The sequence below is a fragment of the Harpia harpyja genome, chromosome Z (genome assembly GCF_026419915.1).
Source record: "Harpia harpyja isolate bHarHar1 chromosome Z, bHarHar1 primary haplotype, whole genome shotgun sequence".
NCBI lineage: Eukaryota > Metazoa > Chordata > Aves > Accipitriformes > Accipitridae > Harpia > Harpia harpyja.
The window spans coordinates 97,605,852-97,628,816 of record NC_068969.1 but is presented as its reverse complement, the minus strand read 5'-3'; the positions used below and the strand labels follow the sequence as shown (position 1 = coordinate 97,628,816).

At 36.8% G+C, this 22,965-nt stretch overlaps 1 protein-coding gene across 1 annotated transcript in view; it reads left to right on the top strand.

The window, feature by feature from the left end:
• MTREX (Mtr4 exosome RNA helicase) overlaps positions 1-22,965 on the top strand; it is a 51,078-nt gene that overhangs the window by 2,538 nt on the left and 25,575 nt on the right. The window contains exons 4-15 of the mRNA XM_052778651.1: positions 2,142-2,204; positions 2,742-2,854; positions 3,697-3,871; positions 4,874-4,964; positions 5,326-5,450; positions 6,660-6,758; positions 7,545-7,647; positions 7,771-7,902; positions 9,108-9,187; positions 10,623-10,733; positions 11,823-11,924; positions 13,408-13,533. Coding sequence (XP_052634611.1) covers positions 2,142-2,204; positions 2,742-2,854; positions 3,697-3,871; positions 4,874-4,964; positions 5,326-5,450; positions 6,660-6,758; positions 7,545-7,647; positions 7,771-7,902; positions 9,108-9,187; positions 10,623-10,733; positions 11,823-11,924; positions 13,408-13,533 — 1,320 coding nt within the window. The remainder of the gene's footprint in view (positions 1-2,141; positions 2,205-2,741; positions 2,855-3,696; positions 3,872-4,873; positions 4,965-5,325; positions 5,451-6,659; positions 6,759-7,544; positions 7,648-7,770; positions 7,903-9,107; positions 9,188-10,622; positions 10,734-11,822; positions 11,925-13,407; positions 13,534-22,965) is intronic.

Genomic DNA, 22,965 nt, shown 5'->3' with positions numbered 1-22,965 from the left:
CCAGTATGATAATATTGCTTATTGCACTTGTACCTATTATATCATAGTATCATAGAATCATTTGGGTTGCAAAAAACTTTTAAGATCATCGAGTCCAACCATTTACATAACACTGCCAAGTCCACCACTAAACCATGTCCCTAAGTGCCACATCTACACGTCTTTTAAATACCTCCAGGGATGGTGACTCCAGCACTTCTCCCCTGGGCAGCCTGTTCCAATGCTTGACAACCCTTTGCATGAAGAAATTTTTCCTAATATCCAAGCTAAACCTCCCCTGGCGCAACATGAGGCCATTTCCTCTCATCCTATCACTTGTTACCTGGGAAAAGAAGCGGACACCCACCTCGCTACAACCTCCTTTCAGGTAGTTGTAGAGAGCGATAAGGTCTCCCCTCAGCCTCCTTTTCTCCAGGCTAAATCGCTGCAGTTCCCTCAGCCACTCCTCATAAGACTTGCGCTCTAGACACTGCACCAGCTTCGTTGCCCTTCTCTGGACACGCTCCAGCACCTCAATGTCTTTCCTGTAGTGAGGGGCCCAAAACTGAACACAGTACTCAAGGTGTGGCCTCACTGGTGCCGAGTACAATCACTTCCCTGCTCCTGCTGGCCACACTATTTCTGATACAGGCCAGGATGCCGTTGGCCTTCTTGGCCACCTGGGCACACTGCTGGCTCATATTCAGCCAGCTGTCGACCAGCACCCCCAGGTCTTTTTCTGTCGGGCAGCTTTCTAGCCACTCTTCCCCAAGCCTGTAGCGTTGCATGGGTTTTTTGTGACTGAAGTGCAGGACCTGGCACTTGGCCTTGTTGAACCTCATACAATTGGCCTCGGCCCATCGATCCAGCCTGTCCAGATTCCTCTGTAGAGCCTTCCTACCCTCAAGTAGGAATAAATACATTATTTCATGTTATATTTAAGGTAGAACAGGCTTCTTAAGAGTTTGAGGTCTGTATCTGGCATTGAGCATGCACAAAATGCACTTGAAAAATGAATAGGTTATCATACCAGAAGCAGTCTGAATGATACTTGCAATAAGATGAGTGATTGTGAAAGACGCGATGATAATGTTGAGAGGTTTCCATATCAGAAGGGTACCAAGCACAGTCTAAGTACTGTTGTTGAGGAGGAAAACCTACTGGTTGTTAAAATAGATCTGTGTTCACGATGTGATCTAAATATGCAGCATTGCATTGAAATATTTTGCTATTCTGGTTCAAGAATGAAAGACTTTCTTATAAGGCTAATTACTGTTTAAAATTACATTTTGGTAAAAAGGGGAAAGGGTATTTTCTTATGTAAATGCAAAATAATGAAAACTATCAATTTTCAAATTGTGTTAATAGACAAATACAATTTAAAATATGAAAAATCAAATATTAATGCTGGGGTTTTTTAATAATCCGTCATCCAAAGATGATTGTCAGAAAGGGTTTCTGTGAGAATTACATGTGTAAATTTTAACTTCCTTGTACTTTTATGGTCATTTTCTTTTCTGTGCTGTCTTCCAGAACTAGCTCAGGTTAATTAGGGTCACACTGAAGGACTCTGTATGATTAGACCTTTGTAATGAAGGAACTGTATATACAATTGATGATACAAGTTTTGAAGTCCATGCATCTATACAATCTTCGTTATCTTGAGATGTTTGGTAGAGGTTTGCCATCACTTAGTAACTGAAGAGAGCTTAAATATTTAGCATGAATGAATGTTAGAGACTGGCCGGGAACAGGAACTTTGGCTGTATAGATATATTGTTCTTGGAAAGGGGGTGTTATCAATGTAAGCTGAGTAATTGCTTCTAATGTCCATTGGCTAGAAGCCGTGACTCTGTCTTGGCCTGAAGAGCTAACGTGCCAAGGTAGGTGAAGCAGAAATATTTCACACAAGACAGTAGGGAGTATCAGAGAAGTGAGAGAAGGAGCATTGTTGGGGCAGGAGGATAGAGATATTGGCTGAAAAACTCTTGAGAGGAAGGAAGGAGGCCTTGACACATGAGCTCATAGAAACAGGATAACAGAAATTCGGATTAGTTTTTATGTACTTTGTATCTCCTGTCCCAGCTCTTCATAGCTTGCCATGTCATTGGAGTGGACACCAAGAATTCTGCAACTGTTTTTATTTAAAATGTATTTTATAGGTTGCACTTCCAGCAGATGAAGTCTTCACAGGTCTGAAGCCAAGAACTGGAAAAGCTGCAAAAGTATGTGATAGATTGCATTTATTTTTCTTTTTGCATATGCTTTAGACAGTAGATGAGGATAGAGGGAAAAATTATGTACTTTGTCAGTAAGGCTTGGAAAAGAGTATCTTGAAAAGATGGCCTGTTGTAGGTAAGATTGGTATTTCTATATTTTAGATGTGATATAGTAAAATGATGTGGTTGAATGGGCTGGATAGGCTGTTGTGATTTCAATTCTATTCTACAACATCAGGTGGTGGCTTTGGTTGTACACTGTAGTTTCTCTTCTTAAATTAGTAGATTAGAGAAAACTCAGTCATCGGGACAAGATTTTCATTTGATATGACAACAAGACATAAGCAAGAATCTTAGGTGTGGTATTAGATAAAATTATTTAAATACAAAGTCTTTGCAAAATACCAGATTAAGATCAGCTGAAGTTACAAATATCTACATTTCTGCCTGTAATTTGCACAGTAGATCAGTCACAAAATTAATTAGATGTAAGTAACAGTCTGTGTTAAAAATATGTAATGTTTTTTCTTGCTTTCTTTTTAGGAATATCCATTTATTCTTGATGCCTTTCAGAGAGAAGCTATTCTTTGTGTAGATAATAACCAGTCTGTGTTAGTGTCAGCTCATACATCAGCTGGTAAAACTGTTTGTGCAGAGTAAGTAATTTTCTGACAGGCTTTAATAAGACTGTGGTGTGATGTTTGTCATTTCATTTTGTTGAACCATCAGTAGCTGTTGTGTCTCAGTTTCTTGATACAAAGTTTGGACCATCAGTGTTAGAATTGAATTGACTGCTCTTGAATATAAAAATCAACTTCATTCGTCTTGTTTAGTGGGTAGTGAAAGACTTAACTTGTGTTTAAGCTTACCTTTTATTTTTAAACAATCTGGTTTTATTGAGACGTTATGGTGTAGATTGAAGGGAAGGTTTCTGCAATACAGATTTGCATGAATTTAGAAAAAAGTACCTGTGTTTTCTAGCCCCTGGCTATAACTAATAAGGACTTTCTTGTGTGTTTTCTTTGCTTTGTCAGAAGCACTGGTTTGATTTAATTTTCAACTTGCTGTTTATCAGGCAAGAAATGTTTAAAAGATGGGGTATGTTTTTTGTCAGGGTTTGGTCTGACAGTGGAATCGCTTTGCTGACTTGAGGTGAGAATTGAGATGTACAGGTAGATATATTAAAGCATGGGTTCAAATAATAATAATTTGTCATGAGACAGTGACAATTAGATTTTTAGGTTAAACTAGATGTGCTCTGATGTCCATAAAAATCAGTTAACTTGTTGTCAATTATTTGTCGCTCTCCGAAGAGGCATACATAGTTGAGTTAAGATTGCACTGAACTTAATAATCTAGATATGAAATGCTTCATATCATTCTACTGGTGTTCTGAATTGTGTATTTTATTTTATTTTTTTAAGCAGAAGATTAGAGGAAAGTAATATGCTCTGAATGTCTTCCTGACAACTTTAACATGTACAATGTTTGATTACAGGTATGCAATTGCCTTGGCTTTGAGGGATAAACAGCGTGTGATATTTACGAGTCCAATTAAAGCTTTGAGTAATCAGAAGTACCGTGAGATGTACGAAGAATTTCAGGATGTTGGTTTGATGACTGGGGATGTCACCATTAATCCTACAGCTTCTTGTCTGGTAATGACAACCGAGGTAAGATCAGCCATTAATTCTTGATCTGTCTGTGTCTTCTTCTACCCTTTTTTGACTGAGAAGGTCTGGTTTTAAAAGATTAAAGTTATCATAATAAGCCCAATTAGGGTAGAAAATGTTACAATGTTCATTATACCTCCCTTTAATGTTTTAACTTTTAGTTATTGGAAAAGTTAGGTAAATCTCTGTAAATTCATACTTTTGGACTATCAGTCAGGAACTTCCATTCTCACGTGGAGAAAGGCAGAACTTCATTTCCTGAATGCTCAAGACACTGAGTTTTGTTTGGATAGATGTGAAGTACTGAAAGTCAGTCAGACTTACTGAATCCTGTTGGATCAGTATTTTGTTCTAGGTAAACAAAATGGGGAGAGGAAAATCACTGAGTGATGGTTGATTGGTTCATGCTAGATGCTAGTACTCTAGGAATATACAGCTTTTCACCTTTGGTAACAAAGTATGGTTAGCACAGTTCCGTCATATTTGTGTTGTAGGTATCTGTCCAGCCATGAGTTGGAATTTTCCTCTTTCTGTCTTTATGTCAAAGGAGTACAGAGTGTTACAGAGAAAATTCTGATAGGGAAAGATTGGGGTGGAGAGACAGGATGACTTGATTTCTGACAAGATGTTTCCTCTTAATCACAGAGAGGTTATCTGTTAGGATGAGGGAAGAAGAAGGCTTGGCAGAAGGAGATCTGTAGACCTGTAATAAATATGGTGCCACATAGAGGCTGGGAGAAAAATAATGGGGTTTCTTTCATGTTCCTTCAGTGTTCCTGCAGGGAAGCCAGTTCATCTCATATCATGAGATTTGTTAGATTGGAGTCAACTTGGAAAGCATTTCACAGCCAATCTTTAAAGGTTTTTAAGTTTTGTGCAAAATAAGATTTCATATTGCCATGTAAATGTGAATCAAAAATTCTGGCAGTTTCTTACTGACATCTCTGTAACATGTGACTGTTATTTCATGTGATGGATTTCTTTTTTTTTTCCCTTCTCTAGATTTTGAGAAGTATGCTCTACAGAGGTTCTGAGGTTATGCGAGAAGTCGCATGGGTTATTTTTGATGAAATCCACTACATGAGAGATTCAGGTATCCTATATGTGCCGTTTTTCTTTTCAATAAATCTTTTTTTTTTTCCCAAGAACATTTTTTTTTCTTTTGAAGAATTAAATTTTTATTCTGTCTCTTAAAATCAGTTATCTTTGTGTATAAATAATTCAGAATTTGTTTTCTTCTGAACATCTGTAAGATAGCTACTGTGTGTTGCAGTCTGCATTTTCTTTGGCAAGGCAAAAGCTACTTTGAGGGCATTTGATATACCACATTTGTGTAGGGGAGGCTTTTTTAAATTTCTGTTTTATTTTGTCTTTAACCATGCTGTTCTTTGGCCCCAGAGCTGAAAAATAGGCTTTAATCACATAAATTTCCCATGTGACTTTTCCATTTTCAGAACGTGGTGTGGTTTGGGAAGAGACAATTATTTTGCTCCCTGACAATGTTCATTATGTGTTCCTTTCTGCAACTATTCCAAATGCCCGTCAGTTTGCCGAATGGATCTGCCATCTTCACAAACAGGTAAGTTTCTGATATGCTATACCTCCATCCTTGTCTTGTAGCATAATACTGTCTCTTTGGTTGATGAGAACTGAACCTTTGAGTGTCTATTTAGTCATCTTCTTATTGCTTATAAAAGATGGTATAGATCCCTCCTGACTTCTCTGGTTGTAGTCCTAGCTTTTGCAGCTAAACAGGCTGTTGGTTCTACAGAGCAACATTAAAGCTGTTTCTTTTAAGTTTGTTTTCCACACTTATTTAGACACCAGCTTGATTTCAACAAACGTTCTGAATGATGAAACATGATGAACATACTATGATTTACAGAGCACTGATAGAAAAGAGGTTATCTGGAGAATTTGTTTGAAGAGCTCTGTAAAAAGGCCACATGCAAATCAAAATTAAATGATAAATCCATAGGAAATACTGTATATACATGCAAACAAAGTGAGAAAAATAGAGTGTAAGAAATCTATCATGTCCTGTAACCATTAGGTTTATTTTATTCTGTTTTTTTAAGAGATGCTTTTGCAGCAAAGAATGTGGGAATTAGAATTAGGGAAGTTAATATCCACAAGACGTTGGTCTGATTTTAAAAATACCCCAGAGATTGAGTCTTATGTTTTTTGTGATGAAAGGAGTGTAGTATAAGAGATGTCTATTTAAGCTTGGCACAAAACCTTGACTTTGTTTTGCAGAATACTAGACTGTGGTTTTTCTTTAAAGCAGATTTATGTGATACTTAATGTTTTAAAGGAAGTATTTTGGTTATTTTTTTTGAAACAAGCTTTCTCCATGCATTAAAACCTTAAATGTTTTTAAAGGTCTACTGTATGCCTTTTTTAGGTGGTGTAAGAAATAATGCAGGCATTTTTACAAAACAGAAGTTAACAGTTTTTCCTTTGGTTTTAAAAGATGTTAGGATTTTGAGTCTGTGTAATAATACAGAAGGAAATATTACCTGTCCTTACTTTTTGTGTTCATGAGAGGGAATTTTTGTAGCCAACTTGTGTTCTTCTAAAGGATTTGTAGACTTTCATTTTCTTAAGCAACATCATTAGTACAAAACCCATATTCAGGAAAGAAAGTTTGTTATCTTAGCTTCTGTGAATCTTTCTGGCTTTTAGAGAGATGTATTTTAATAGTAATTTATTGGATTTTCCATCAAGTGTTTTTACAATGCAGTTAGAAACATTAAATATTTATGTGTATGGTGTTCTTTCTTTATAGCCTTGTCATGTGATTTACACCGACTATCGACCCACTCCACTGCAGCATTATATATTCCCAGCAGGAGGAGATGGACTCCATCTGGTTGTTGATGAAAATGTAAAGAATATTCAGTTTGTTTGAAAGATCTTTTTCCTTGCATATCAGTCACGAGCTTGATCTCTTGCAAAATTTGGATTGTCTGTGTAAAGGATGTTTGTGTTAAAATGAAGTACAAATGGGTAACAGTGATCTCTGAATTGCCGTTAGATTTTTGAAGTCTTATAGAAGAGATTGGTTTTATTATCTAATGTCATGTAGTCAGCTGAGTAATACTTTGCTGAGATGCCTTAAGTGCCCTCATCCTTGCTTTGTTTTCTAAAGTGCATGCTGCTCTCTGTAAATCTGCAAGGTAGTGGATGTTTCTTGTACTGTTTCTCACTCAAAAGCAAATGTAGAGCATTTAGTTTTTACTTCAGTTGAGGGGGCAAAGTATTTTTGTGTTTTCAGGTGATTTTGAAGTAACAACTTGTTTAAAATTCATCATCTGATTGCACAGCAGTAGCTAATGCCGTAAACAGTAGTACTGCACTTGAAGCTAGGTCTTCATTGGGCAGTGCAGTTTCATGCAGACATTCCTCAAAGTCAGTTTTGGCATTGTGTCATTCAGCAGGTCTAGTGTGGTTGATGTTGTGGTGGATAGAACAATGAGCAATAACTTCAGAGACACCAATGTAATTCTGAGCTGTGACACTGACCTAGTAAACTCACTTGCTAGCTTATGCATTGTTTTTGTCCTTCAGCCTGTAAATATGGGGTAATGGTACTGGCTATGCACAGCACTAAGTATTTTTAAGTGGGCTATGTAAGAAGTAATTGCTTACAAAGGTTGTCTTTTATATCTAGGGAGATTTCAGAGAAGATAATTTTAATACAGCAATGCAAGTGCTTAGAGATGCAGGAGACTTAGCAAAAGGGGACCAGAAAGGCAGGAAAGGAGGAATGAAAGGTGAGTTTGAATCCCATCCTAACTTTTTGTATAATGCAACAAAGTTGTATGCAAGTTGTGCTTGTGTCTCAATTATTCTGTAAGATGCAAAATTACATTTATATTGATGTAATCTCTTTGCAGGTCCTTCAAATGTTTTTAAGATTGTGAAGATGATCATGGAAAGGAATTTCCAACCTGTGATTATTTTCAGCTTCAGTAAGAAAGACTGCGAAGCCTATGCACTTCAGATGACAAAGTTAGATTTCAATACAGGTACAGATAAATAAATATAGTTTAAATTCACAATTGTTTGATGTGAAATGTTGCTCTGATTAGGTATTTCTATTTCCTTTGGGACTTTTTGTGTAAAAACGTATTGCTTTTTCATTTACTATGCTGGTACATCAGGCTATTTTCAGTAGGAAACTGTTGGTGCACAAAGAGTGCTTGGTCATCACAATGTTGAATTGTTGCTCTATTTTAAACTTTATTACTTTTTCCAAAATACTGTTCACTGTAATAATAGTCCAAGAGTTCCTGGAGAATTCTGTCTATAATGGAAGAAGACTGATTATAACAAATATATTTCCCCAAATGTTCATGTTATGTCCATTAGAAAAATGAGTATTCTCTCAAAGTCAAAGCAACTGTATAACAAACCATTAGACTGTTCTTTCTGAACTGTTCAATCCAGTTTCCTTTCTTTCCTTCCTCCCCTTTCTCCTCAAAGAAAAACCCAAAAGGTAAACAAAGAAGATTTCTTCATTTTGGATTAAGACCAAGCATGGAAAATAAGTTTAAGATCGTCGCTTCTCAGAAATCTTAAGAGTTGTAACAAAAATAAGGAGTTTGTTGTAAATCAATGTATCATTTCGTGTTTGTGAACTGTTCAGGCTTGTTGCTTGCTTACTTGCTCCAATCTTTGCGCATTCTGGTTCAGTGTTGCAAAATAATGCAGCTGTTTCTGTCAGAAAGTGTAAAGACATGCACAAGTGCAGAGATGCATTTTTATATGTTTTCTTCAGTCATACCTTTGAATATATATTCTTGATATTTGTACTAATTAAGTAGGAAGGGTGTAAACTTTGAGAATTAACGGGGAAGAGGAAGAGCTTCTATGTCCATGCAGACAGGGACTAGTAGGTAGAAGAGAAACAGGTGGAGGTTTATGAAATAGACAGAAAGTACGTAACACTGAGAAATCCCAAGCTTGGTAATAGCTGAAGTTTGGATTATTCGGCCAGGTTTGTTCTGTTTCCTTTTCCCTGGGCATCTACTTCTGGTTACTGTTAGGCTCCTTCAGGCTCACATTTAAGTCTTGATCAGCTGACCCGATGTGGGTGGTTTTGTGTAGACTTCATAGTCTTCCACGCTGTTTTTATTGTGAACTTTTGTAAATATTAGAATGCGGTAATGCTTTATTTACATATGGTGTTAGCCTTCTAGATTTTGTAGTAACTTACAAATTGCCTTCTTAGATGAAGAAAAAAAGATGGTAGAAGAAGTGTTCAATAATGCAATTGATTGTTTGTCAGATGAAGACAAAAAGCTTCCTCAGGTGAGTGGAGATTGAGTAGGGGTAGTTGCTGCTCTCCTGTTTTCTGCAACTTTTGAGGCTGTGGGTCTTTTGTAGTGGGTACAGAAATAAACTGGATATTGTCATTCATCTCCCCAGGTTTTAATATCTCTCGCATTGCTCCTTGGCATTGTGAAATAGGACTTGGTGATTAGGATTCCTTCCAGTTGTGATTCCAGCCAATGGCATATGCCAAAATTAACCATGGAATTCCTACCCTGTGTTCTATTTTTTTCTAATTATGTTTTTAAGTAAACGTAAGGGCTTATAAAGAGATATATCTGGGTTAAAACTGTCTGGAAAAAGTTCAAATAACAGTGCAGTATGCACTTTGTCAGGTATTGATTGCTGAGCCTTTCAGAAAGTTGAATTGATGCATCTGCATTCTAATTTATTGTATAATGACTGAGCATAGTGACTGTCTTTACAGTGGAAAAATACAAGCTTCTAAATGGACAGAATATTACAGGATTCAGTACTTCTGTAACAAATACTAAAACTATAATTTCTTTCTACCCCTTTCTTTCCTTTATTTATTTGTGTCCATCATTTCTTAATGTAGTGATCTTTATTGTGAGCATGGCAATTTCTCCTTGAAAAAACCAACCGTTTAATTTTTGGCCATACCTGCTTGCTTTGGATTCCGCATACCTGTTTTGTTTGTGAACTTGAGAAAAACAGAAAACAGGAATCCAATATATATAAGGTGTTATGTGCTGGGTTTTTTTGGTAAGCTTATAACAGTGGCATTATATCCAAGTAATCTGTTTTGATCTCTGTGGACAATGATCTTAAAAGCATATTCTCAGAATTAGGTTTGGGGTGGTAACCCAAGTGTTAATACATTGTTAGTGAGAATCTTTGTTTTCAAAGAAAAAAACAGAGACAAAGCTAAGTTTATGTAGGTATTTGTTTGAAGTATAATGTTTTTAGAATTTAAGAGATTAATTCAGTCATTTACAGCCTGAATTTCCTTTTATGGCTCTCATAGGTGCTGAATTCATTGTTCTACAGCACATACCAATAAGTGAAATCACTGGAACTAAAATTGAAACAAAATATCTCATGCATACCAGGATCAGTATTTCCAAAAATTATTTTAAATGAGGCAATTTTTTTTTTTTTTATAGAGGCAAATTTAAATAGTAACTGTATGTGTACCTTAGGGCATAGCTTCACAGTTGGCCTAACCCAATTTAAGACTAGTCTACTGAAAAGATGGACCTCTGGCTTCACCCTTCATATCATTCCTAGTTCTAACTGGAAAATAATATTGAAGGGGTATTTATTGTATTTAAAATTAGGAAATAGAGAATTACAGGAACTCTAAGGGCAGTGTTGAGTTTTTCCTTACAGGTTTTATTTTTTAGTAATGAATATAAAAATTCATTACTGGTCTTTATATGTTTCTTCCCAGGTTGAGCATGTGCTTCCTCTTCTGAAGCGAGGAATTGGTATCCATCACGGTGGTCTACTTCCTATCTTAAAAGAAACCATAGAAATCCTTTTCTCTGAGGGCCTAATAAAGGTATATATTGCATGTCCATATTTAGGTTTTTCTCTGTTGTGAATACACAGTCAGTCGGTAATCCTGAAAAACCGAGAAGTATGTCTTATCTCAGAATGTACACTGTTACAGTGGAGATCTGCTCTTCGACTGAAAAAGGTGAAAGACTCACTGCACATGCCAAACTGCAAAATGCTTTGTGTTTTGAATGTGATTCTATGCAGGAAGCATAAGGCTTAGTACTTAACGAAAACTTTTTTTGAATATTATGTGGACCAGTAAGTAAGCAATTTTAAAAAGAGCTATACCCATACGAAGGGAAAGGGTCCATACTGGGTTCTACAAATGCACCCAGCACCTCTGGAAGCCTGTAGCTGTCCCAGTGGCACAGGCTAATTGGTGTAATTGGTTGCAGCTCCCTTCCTGTGAGAAATGCAAATATTTGCATAAATGCTTCCATCTTTATCTGAGAAAACAATTCTTGAAGCTGTTTTTTCTTTTTTTTTTTTCCCTCTCTAAGAAAAAGGTTGTGGTCTTTAATACTTTGCCTTAGATGTCTTACGTTACTGCACAATTACAGCTCTAGTTTTAGGTGTTCTAAATTTTTTTCCTAAGTATTTAAACTTACAATGTCTAACTTCAACATTTTCTTCAACTGTTTTATGATGTATTTTGCTTGTATAAATGACTGTAGACATTTAGCAAGCTTTTGGTTGGTTGCCCTACAGGACATACCTTCAGAAAAATCCAACCTTAGATGAAAGTTGTGGGGGTTTTTGGGTAGCTAACTGCTATTTTCTTCTTGTAAACTTTGAATGTGGAAATAAACTATTACTTTTCATTAATATAATTTGCACCTCCGTGTGCTGCCTTTTGGAGTTTTTCACATGGTCCCATCTAAGCAGTTGTCATGTTTTCCCAGAAGAAATAAGGCAAGGGGGAAAGAATGTTTTTGGTCCAGTTTTTAAATATTGAATGCACCTATGTTCCTATGCTGACTGTACATAAGTAGTAAAATGTGGAGAGGTCTTGTGTAGCAATCGCTGGCTATTTGCATGTTTGCTTAAGAGCCTTTGTTTTTGCTTGCTTAACTTTAGTCTGTCTATTTAGGCCTTATTTGCAACGGAGACTTTTGCTATGGGAATTAATATGCCAGCCAGGACTGTACTATTTACGAGTGCCAGCAAATTTGATGGAAAAGATTTCCGATGGGTAAGTGAAAAACAGGTTCTGTAGAATAACTGAATTGCATTATTTAAATCTTATTAACATTAAATTTACTCTTGACGTATCCAGTGTAATAGAAAATATTATTTTCTTTCAAAAAATCTTTCTTTGTTCACTAATCCATTTATAATTAAGTGTACATATTCCTGAAGACAAGATTCCTCAGATTATGCATGAGATTATTTGTTTTAATAGATGCAGCAAAAGGGCATCAAATGGAGGTTGGTATTGGACATTGGATTAGACTAAGACTTCTGCACAATTTGTCCAAAACTGTGAGACCCAAGTATTTTCTTCTGTGTCAGAGCAATGTGGAGACTAAGTGGGCTCAGTGTCATCATTAATGATCACTAAATTTAGGTTTTTGACAGAGGCAACAAAAGATCATTTACATCAGGAGTAGTGATTGTTATGTTATAGCAGGGTATTTTGGGTAGCCCACAGAAAGACAGAAATGTGCGGAGGGAGAGACAGGTTCTTAAACAGCTGCAAAACAAATAATTTGAAAGTTTTCAACATTAAAACTGGGTATGTGATTCCATGTAAATAGTAATAAGGGTGTACAATTCATCACAGCAAAACTTTATAAATAAGGGTCATTGTTCATCTTTCAGAGAGGGGAAAATTGTGATAAACAGGATGAGTGACTTGACATGCATTATGAAGTAAATGTCTCTTCAATCTTGGTTTGGGCTGTTCAGTGTCATGATTCATTCTGTCTGATTGCATGTCCTTAAGATACGTGTGAGAATTAGCTACCTTTGAGGTATCAGATATGTGGAACTCCTGCTTTTAAAATGATTTAGCAGTTTCCTTAAGTAGCTTTTGAGATCTGACTTAAAGTGAAACTCAGGAAATTGTTGGGAATGCAAGTTCCACAGATGACAAAAAAACCTGTTTTATAACTTACTGAGACATAGGGAACCAGGTATAGCTGGCTCTTGTCCATGTCCCGGTTCTTCATACCCTCTTCAGTTTCACAGTTAGTAGGCATAGAAATACTGCTCTTGCTAGGTATCAGTATTTTAATGTTACATTTGAATCATTTGAACAAAATACATTATTTGAAGATGGTGAAAATGTGTTATCAATATATTGAAGATGTATTGTATTTTAATAATCTCCACCATGCCCAGCAACCTTCCATCACATAAGACATTAGTAAAACATTTTTTGTGCTTATTAAAATGATGCACTGTGTTATGGAAATCACTGTAGCTATGGGAGCATTAGTTAATTTATGCTGCTGACATACACTATTCATAGTCATGGATTTATATCTTAGTAGCTTAGTGATCAATTGTGAGTAATGAATTCAATCTGTGAAAAGTTCATGTCTTACATAACTCTCCTTTGGTAATTTTTATACATCATGGTCATTTACTGTGTAACTGTAAATAGCATTTTATATGTTCTTGCTATTTTTCTAATGTTTGTTAAATTTTTTCCTTTTCTCATTTTATCCTAGATATCCTCAGGTGAATACATTCAAATGTCAGGTCGTGCAGGACGCCGAGGTATGGATGACAGAGGAATAGTAATTCTTATGGTGGATGAAAAAATGAGTCCAACAATTGGCAAGCAGCTTTTGAAGGTAGGAATGAAGTTAACTGTTTTTTTTTTTTTGTCCTCCCCACTAAGGTTATTCTTTTTTGAGTAATGTAACATGTAAAATTACACAGCTAGAACAAAAAGTATGTAGATCGTGCAGGTAGGAGATAAGAAATTAGGAGATGAGAAATCCTAAACAGAGTATAGGTTTTCATTTTCATTAAAGCGGGAGTTTCTGTTGTGAAACAAAACTAAAAGACTAGTATCCTTCTCTGTATAAAAGGGATCTTGAGTAGGAGAGTTAGAACTATATTCTGTTTTCTAGTGATATCACTACTACTGCAGTATTCCGTTCACAGAATCATAGAATCATTTAGGTTGGAAAAGACCTTTAAGATCATTTGAGTCCAACCGTCAACCCAACACCACCATGCCCACTAAACCATGTCCTGAAGTGCCACATCTGCACGTTTTTTGAACACCTTCAGGGATGGTGACACCACCACTTCCCTGGGCAGCCTGTTCCAATGCCTGACAACCCTTTCAGTAAAGAAATTTCTTCTAATATCCAATCCAAACCTCCCCTGGCACAACTTGAGGCCATTTCCTCTCATTCTATCACTAGTTACTTCATAGAAGAGACCAGTACCCACCCCGCTACAACCTCCTTTCAGGCAGTTGTAGAGAGCGATAAGGCCTCCCCTCAGCCTCCTTTTCTCCCAACTAAACAACCCCAGTTCCCTCAGCCGCTCCTCAGAAGACTTGTGCTCCAGGCCCCTCACCAACTTGGTTGCCCTTTTCTGAACACGTTCCAGCACCTCAATGTCTTTCCTGTAGTGAGGGGCCCAAAACTGAACACAGTACTCGAGGTGTGGCCTCACCAGTGCTGAGTACAGGGGAACAACCACCTCCCTGCTCCTGCTGGCCACACTATTTCTGATACAGGCCAGGATGCCGTTGGCCTTCTTGGCCACCTGGGCACACTGCTGGCTCATATTCAGCCGGCTGTCGACCAGCACCCCCAGGTCTTTCTCTGCCGGGCAGCTTTCCAGCCACTCTTCCCTAAGCCTGTAGCGCTGCATGGGGTTGTTGTGACCGAAGTGCAGGACCTGGCACTTGGCCTTGTTGAACCTCATACAATTGGCCTTGGCCCATCGATCCAGCCTGTCCAGATTCCTCTGTAGAGCCTTCCTACCCTCAAGCAGATCAACCCTGCCTCCCAACTTGGTGTCACCTGCAAACTTGCTGAGGGTGCACTCAATCCCCTCATCCAAATCATTGTTAAAGATATTAAACAGAACCGGGCCCAACACCAAGCCCTGGGGAACACCACTTGTGACTGGCCGTCAACTAGATTTATCTCCATTCACCACAACCCTCTGGGCTTGTCCATCCAGCCAGTTTTTCACCCAGTGAAAAGTATACTTGTCTAAGCCATGAGCCGCCAGCTTCTCAAGGAGTATGCTGCAAGAGACAGTGTCAGAGGCCTTGCTGAAGTCAAGGAAGATAACGTCCACAGCCTTTCCCTCATCCACTAGGCGGGTCACCTGGTCATAGAAGGAGATCAGGTTGGTCAAGCAGGACCTGCCTTTCATGAACCCATGCTGGCTGGGCCTGATCCCCTGGTTGTCCTGCACATGCCATGTGAGCGCACTCAGGATGAACCATTCCATAATCTTCCCTGGTACCGAGGTCAGGCTGACAGGCCTGTAGTTTCCTGGATCCTCCTTCCGACCCTTCTTGTAAATGGGTGTCACACTGCCAAGCCTCCAGCCATCTGGGACCTCCCCTGTTGACCAGGATTACTGATAGATGATGGAGAGTGGCTTGGCAAGCTCCTCCACAAGCTCCCTCAGTACTCTTGGATGGGTCCCATCTGGTCCCATAGACTTGTGAGTGTCCAGGTGGTGTAGCAGGTCATTAACTATTTCCTCCTGGATTGTGGGGGGTATATACTGCTCTCTGTCCCTGTCTTCCAGCTCAGGGGGCTGAGTAGCCTGAGGATAACTGGTCTCCCTATTAACGACTGAGGCAAAGAAGGCATTAAGTACCTCAGCCTTTTCCTCATCTTTGGTGGCAATGTTTGTTTCTTGCTGACCACAGTCAGTTCAAGGATATTGCTGAACTAGAAAAAGTTTGCTGAGCTTTCACAAGAAGTATTAAAGGCTTGGTTCTGTGGTGAAATAAAACTTTGATAATGGAGTTTTCAGTGTAATAGACAAACTGGACAAAGTCATGCAAAAAATGAGGTACATATAAATAAGAAGAGTGAGATAGCTGTCAGTGAGCTAAAATTATCTGTGGGAAAATTGATAGCGCTTGTAGGAAACTTTGAGGTTTGGAAATCAAGAGGTTGAAAAAACCACTCTTGTGGTTCAGATGGGCATTAGATTATAGGGCTTCCCCAAACTGTAATGGAATTTGTTACAGATTATTACAAGAATACTCTCTTGCTTTATAATTTGAATGTGAAACATTGCACTCATTACACTTCTATTTAAATTCCATGGCAAAAATCACCATAATGAAGCATAATATTCTGTTGTGTGTGTTGCCTGTCTTAGGCTGCTTATGTTAATTGTGCACACATGTTAAAATTGAAAACTTGAGGAGTTACTCTGCAAGCTATTTGGGAGCTTGTAGCCTTGGTACAAATAGCAGGTCATTTGTGTTAAAAGGGCATTTACAGTATTATTTGAGTTTGTATAAATTGTGGGAATTATCTTAAGTCAGCATCAGGGTATGTTAATAAAAAGCATGTATTTGTTGTAAAAAAAAATCAGATGCTAGTATTTCTCTATTTTGTGCAGACAAATTAAGAACAAGGGGAAAAATATGTACATGGCTGCTGTTACGCAGATGTGGATTCTTTGTTGTGTATCTTGCTCTGTCAGTGCTACCTGTTAATTCATAATAAATGTGGATGTTAGATCACTGTTATATACAGGTGGTGTTTACCTTCTTAAAGTCAGAATTTTGACGAATGCTACATTATGGCTAGCTAACCAGAAATTAGTAAAATAAGAAATTTCAAAAATACTGGAATTCATTCATGTGTAGTAGCATTAGGTTTTGAATTTATTTCTTAGTCTTGATTCAGTTTGTGTTTTCTCAATGGAATGGACATACATTTATTTGTTTATATGCACACTTAATGCATGTGTATGCCTCTGAGATGTATGAAGACTAAGTATTTTTAAATGGATTTTTATGAGTTTTTAAGACTATTTAAAAGAACAGATGTAATTTTGTGGCATGCTTATGTAAATAAAGGCTTGTATACCTTTGTACTTCCACAGCTGAAAAATTAAACAGCCAAGATACAAAATGAGAGAAGAAAAAAACCTGCTTATATCTAGCATTAATTTTGTGTACTTGTAATCTGTAGTTTATAAAGAATATCCCCCAAAACTTAATTTATATGAAATAACTGTAAATAGCATAAGAAAAATTGATATAAAGTCTGAAGATAAATAATTAAGATGACTCCATAAGCTCAACCATTCAGAAGGTGTTTAAGTTTGTAAGTTCAGTAGTTTGAGAACTACAGAACTCAATCTTCATGAATTAAGATGAAAAAAGGAAATGGTAGATAATTTAGATTTTTTGATACTATCTACATTTTTGTCTAGATTTTAAGGAAATGATAATATATCCTTTATTGAAACTCTAAGCCCTTTGATTTTTTTTTTTTCTTTTTAATTGTAAGGAAACAAAAGGGAAAGATAATGGCAACTTTTTTGCTTTTTATATTTATTATCTCTTGGTTCTTCTCCACTGATCTAAGTAAATTCATGTATTTCATTAATTTTTCACACTACTTCACTTATGAGCAAGGACTGAATTTAACATTTCTTTGAAAAAGTTCAGAAGAGACTATAATGGAGGTATTGATGCATCCGTAACTATTCAGCCAATTGCTGAAAAGGCAGTAAAAGTAATCTTTTATAAGATGAGCAGTAAAACATAAAAAATACTTCTTATTTTCCTTTTTAAATACAAAACACTTAGAGGAAATTTCAATCTCAAAACAGGCCAAGAATGTATACAGATTAACATTTCTTCAATATTTGCATTTTGTATTCATCGTTAAGTGTGTCTGAATTAGGTTTTACTTACTGACTGACAAAGTTTGTCTGCAGTAAGATCACGATCATGTCTTGCAGTGCTATTTTGCTGCCACGTCAAGTACTGTGGCTTTGCTCCAGGATAAGCTAAAGATTTATAGGGAAAACTTCAGAAGAAATAAATTAGCCATATTGAGAATGATTGGATATTTGCATAGGACATTTTTATCATAGCTATTCAAACCTCATGCATGTCTAATCCAAGCCATTTCCTGAATACTAGAGCAAAGCATCTAGGAATAATGTGATCAGCTGCCTAACACGGCCATCAGTGAAGTGAGAGCTTTGAGTATATTTCAGTACCAGCAGTATTGCTGCAGCTGTGCTGTTTGGCTGTGGAACTGTTGATTGTGGCATTGTGTACAGTACTTCAGACTTAAATTCAAAGTTCAAATCTTAGGTGGAGTTCTTACAAGAGATATTTGTAAATATTTCTTAAACTCAGTAGTGTACATTTGGCTTCTGCAGTGTAACTAGACTTTTTCATTTATCCTTAGCATTTATTTGACCACTGAATATTTAGTAAACTGGTGATTTGCGCAAATCTATAAAACTAAATGCTTACAATACTGTTGGATAGCTTTCTCAAGCCAGTAAATGATAGTTTTACATTTGCATAATACTAAGAAATATTTGATGGGAATTTTTTTTGTTGTTTCCTTAATTAAAATCTTTAGCTACGTTGTGTTAGTTTAGTTAGGAAGTGGAAACCTTTCCCTGACGCTAGATGGCCTTTGAAACCAGAGCAGCATTTCTCTAGTTGGAATTTGGCCATGTTACTAGCATGTATTCCTACAGAGGCAACTGAGTTACTGAGCAGTGGTAATCTCTTATGTCTCTAAAAGACAAAAACTTCAGGTTAATTACATTACAGAAAATAATGATTGTATAATGAAAGAAAATGTGCTACTCTAAGTAGGTTTTTGAGCCTTGAATTTGAGTGTATCAGTTCTTTGCATCTGCTTACTCCTTCACAGAAGTTAGGTGGACTGAAAAATCAAAAGAAAACATTCATCTAGCCAGATAAAACATACAGTATTATGTTTTCCTTGTCATTTTTGTATGGAACATAAAGTGCCCCGATGCCAAGCTGTAGGAGATATTCCACTGGCTACATCTGGCCCCTTGGCAGGGCCTTCATTTATAGTTGGCAGTACTGTGCTTATTTGGCCTGTATGCTGCTATTAGAAATCCATCTTGTCTTTTTGTATTTTATTTTGACTCTTAGGTTGTTTTATTGTACTAGGCAAATGACCAGGATAGCAATTCAGACAGTTTAATACTTTTCTTTTTAACTTTCTGCCTGTTTGCACAGCTCTCTCATATGACTACTGTGCAGCTGTTAGAAACTTTCTAAATTTTGAAAGGGCAAATCATTGTTCCCTTATAATTGAGGCGGCATCGTTAGGTATTTTGTGTTTTAATGATCTACTATGTATCACATATGGCTGTTCCTTTCAGACTCCCAAGTACAAAGAGAATTATATTTAGTGTGAAAATCAATATTTACATAAAAATAAATAAATTTATGCTGTTTGGGAATAAATGTAAGATGGGAAATGATGAGGAGGTGCTGAGAAGCTTCAGTTGCTAGAAGAGGAAGTTTCTGGAACAGGAGCTATCTGATAAAATTGCTGGAAGTTAGTACCTTTACATAAGCATAGCTATCTGTCTGCAAAAGGAATTAATAACAGGCCTTGGGCACCAGTGTAATTTTGCGTGGATTTCTAACATAGAAAGTGTAACAAGCAACTAAATGCTTGCCTGGGTTGTGAGAGATGCCATAGTTGTGTAGTACTATAAAAAACTGTGATAAATTAGAATTCAGGAAAAGCAGTGGTTAACATGCAGAAAAGAAATACTGTTTTATGCAGAAGTAGTTCACTTAATCTTTGACTGTGGGGTTGCTTCTTCCTTCTTTTGGCTTGTCTGGTATTGACTAGGTAGGCCACGGGTCTGCTCCTGTATTGGTCTTTCTGTGTTTTAAAATAAATATGGGTGTGTATGCTCTTGAATTTGGTTGAAAACCAGTAAAACTTTAAAAATTACCTAATGTAAAAGTATAGATTCTGTTATTTCAGTGGTTGGGTGTTTGGGTGCTTTTTTGTTGTTGTTATTGTTAGATAAATTTAGGACAGTCCAAAACTGTTGTTAGTCTTTGTTACTCTTTGAAATACCCATATACATTAACATCATACTCTTGAAATTATTAGTGTGGTTTTTTCAAATTATCTCCTTTGTCTAATACATGGAAAACACTTCTGGTGAATGGGAATTTTTTTTCAGGTGGTAAGAATTATTCTGTTACATTGAGTTCTCATTTTGCTTTTACAAACTGTACTGAGTTTTTAGTGTGTGATCAGGCAAGAAGCATGGGAGGAGGGCATCAACAGAGGTCATTTTGCAAATGGAATGCTTAGCACTGTCTGAAGTAAAGAAGCGGAGGTTGTTGGGTATGCATGGCTGCCACAGAAGGCAAGACAATCTCTATCAGGAAGTTCAAGCAAGGTACAATCAGATGCAGGCTAGAGCGTAGCAGTTGTTAAGGGCAGTGTTTGGCAAAATTGCAGCTCAAGCTTCTTTGGCAAGAGGATATCCTCATACAATGTCTATGATTAATGTTTTCTTGTACAAAATGTGGTGGCCTGTATTGAAATTGGTATGGAATGATACAGCTTACTACTTCACTTTTATGATAAAGACTCTGCAGAATCTTTAGTACTGCTGGTTGTCCACCCCTTTTAAAACCATACTGTGTGCAGATTTGCCATTTACTTTTCCCCAAATGCTTTAAAGGTGTTTCTAGAGAAGCAAACTGGTATTTCAGTTCATTTCCCATAACTTGTGAGTGAGTAGTAAATAACAGTTTTCCACTTAATCTTGTTTGGGACTATGTACAAGACAGCAGGTGAAGCCTTCTAGTGAGACTGTCTTCCATCAGCATTCAGTCCTTCTGCAAACATCAGCTTATCATGCCAGCTTAATTATACCATTGTACTTTGGTTTGACTTAAAGCTTACTCATATGGAAAAAAAAAAAAAAAAGCCTCAGGATTTGAGACATTTACCAAAGCCTAGTTTGGGAGAGAAATACACTTCAGCTGGAAGCTGGTGCTAACGCTTGTTGGAAAAGCTGTTGCAAAATCTAAAGAAATAGATCGTCATTAGTGGTTTGAGGACAGAATAATGTTCTTTCTACTTTAAAGTTGTGACATAGATGAGAATCTCAATAAAACAAACATTTTTGGATGCTTTATCAAAATTAAGGTAAAAAAAATATTAATGTAAAATTTTTATTTTTGTTGTAAACTGCCAAACTTCTCTTGTTCTTGTTAAGTTTGCACTGCAGAAATTTTCCAGGCTTCAATTCAGGAAGGTACTTAACTTCTAACCTTAATTCAAAATCTGCTTAAAGTCAACAAGATTTCAGTGGGAAATCATGGAGAGAGTTCAACTGTTTTAAGGGAAACAGATATTCAAATGCCATCGCGAACAAGCTCACAATTTTGTAGGTAATTATGCAAGCCAGCAGATAGAAGAGACAAGCAAATAGTTCTTCCTAACTTTTGCAACCAAAATGTGGGAAGATGGGGTGCATCAGATGGCATATAAAATGGTTAGTCACTCTTTAATTTCACCTACTGGCTTTTCCAGAGCCAATAGGACTAAGCAGACTGGTATTATTTATTAATTGTGGTTGCTGCTTGTTAATACCACAAGTTACTTGAAGTTTTATTAGGTCAGTCTGTGGAAAGCAGTTTCCCCCTCAACTGACAGATTTTGGGGAAATTTTCTTTTACTTTGGTAAACTCATCACTGCAAATGTAAATGCATTTTGACTGATTAAGCTAGATTTTTTTTCTTTGCCTTCTTATTCTTAAAAGGTAAATGTGAGGTGAAAAGAAGACAAAGTTCCTTTTTTAAATTTATTTTTATATTAACTCTTTGTAGAAGTATATAGTCTGTGCTAGGGCACACATTTCCTTTAACTTAAAACATACTGTGTATTTGCTGAACTTGTAAATTGTCACATCGTTGACCTGATACCTGTAGTAGCAAATCTGAAACCAAAGAGTGTTGAGGATCTCAGCTGGCTTCTGAGTGCAGATATAGATATCATTTGTTTTTTTCCATTTCAGCTTTCTTTGAGTTCATCCAACTTAAAAGGAGCAAAATTATTCTCTCAAACGTATTATACAGTTATAGTGTTACCAGGCCAGTTCAGATCCAAAGAATCATTGCACAGTATGGGGTTGAACACATGTTAAAATTACCTTTCTGCCCACCATCTGTTTGTGTTCTGTGGAGAGCAATTCATGTAGCAATGCTATGATCCTGGGGGAGGTCTGGGGAGGGCAAATTTTTAAATTTTTAAGTTAAGGTACAGTATTTGTGTTGTATAAAATATTTGTAGTTTTGAAAGTTTAAATACTCCCTTGTTAAATTGGGATGCCTTGGTACAAGTGTGTAGGGTTTTTTCCTATATTTTTCTGTGTTCAGTACAGAAAGAAGACAAAAAGCTTAGGGGAGGAACAGAACCTGGAGTTGCTAGCCTGAAGTAAAACTAAGGATAGTTACAATGGTAGGAGCTACTGTATTAGGGTAAATGACTGAAAAGTTCAAGTCATTCAGAACTAACTTCAGACGGTGGTAGTTGCATGTGAGAGAAATGGAGATACAGGTTTTTCCTTTTAAGTCTCTTATTACAGCTGGAGCATTTGTGGATCCCAAGCTTGAGGTATTTTCATCGGCAAAGGCTGCTAAAGCAGTCTTTTGCCACCCACAGTGGCTTCTATTTGTGTTGGTGCAACTGTTTTGGGGGCAAAGCAGTGAGCCAAATGGGTGATAAATTTGTGCTTAAAATAGCTGCTTACCATTGTCTGTTAAAAATAACCCTGCAGAAGGGGTTTTTATCGGTTTTGCAGTCATGCTAATGTAGCTCAGGATAATCCTGTTATCAGTATAACTACGCAGTCATTTGATATTTCTAGAGAGAGATCTGATTATTCATGTAGTACCTATATCATTGATATTTGGAAAATATGTGTTGTTAATTAATATTTCACTAAAGGTATTTCTGTGTCTTAACAGATGTATCAAGCAGTCACTTTTTTTTTAATGAGGTTTTTCATAGAAATTCATAATGGCTACTGTCACAGACAGCTAAGTGTACTGATTTCCCCCTTACAGGGAAAAAACTGAGACCTTTTAAATATCATCAGTGTGTTCTGTTCTTTGCTGTTTTTGTAAAGTGGTTCTTTGTTGCCTTTTTGGAAACTCATTCATTCAGCTTATTTCTGGAAACACTGATAAGCAAATGAAACTGTCAGTGGACCAAATGCCTTAAAA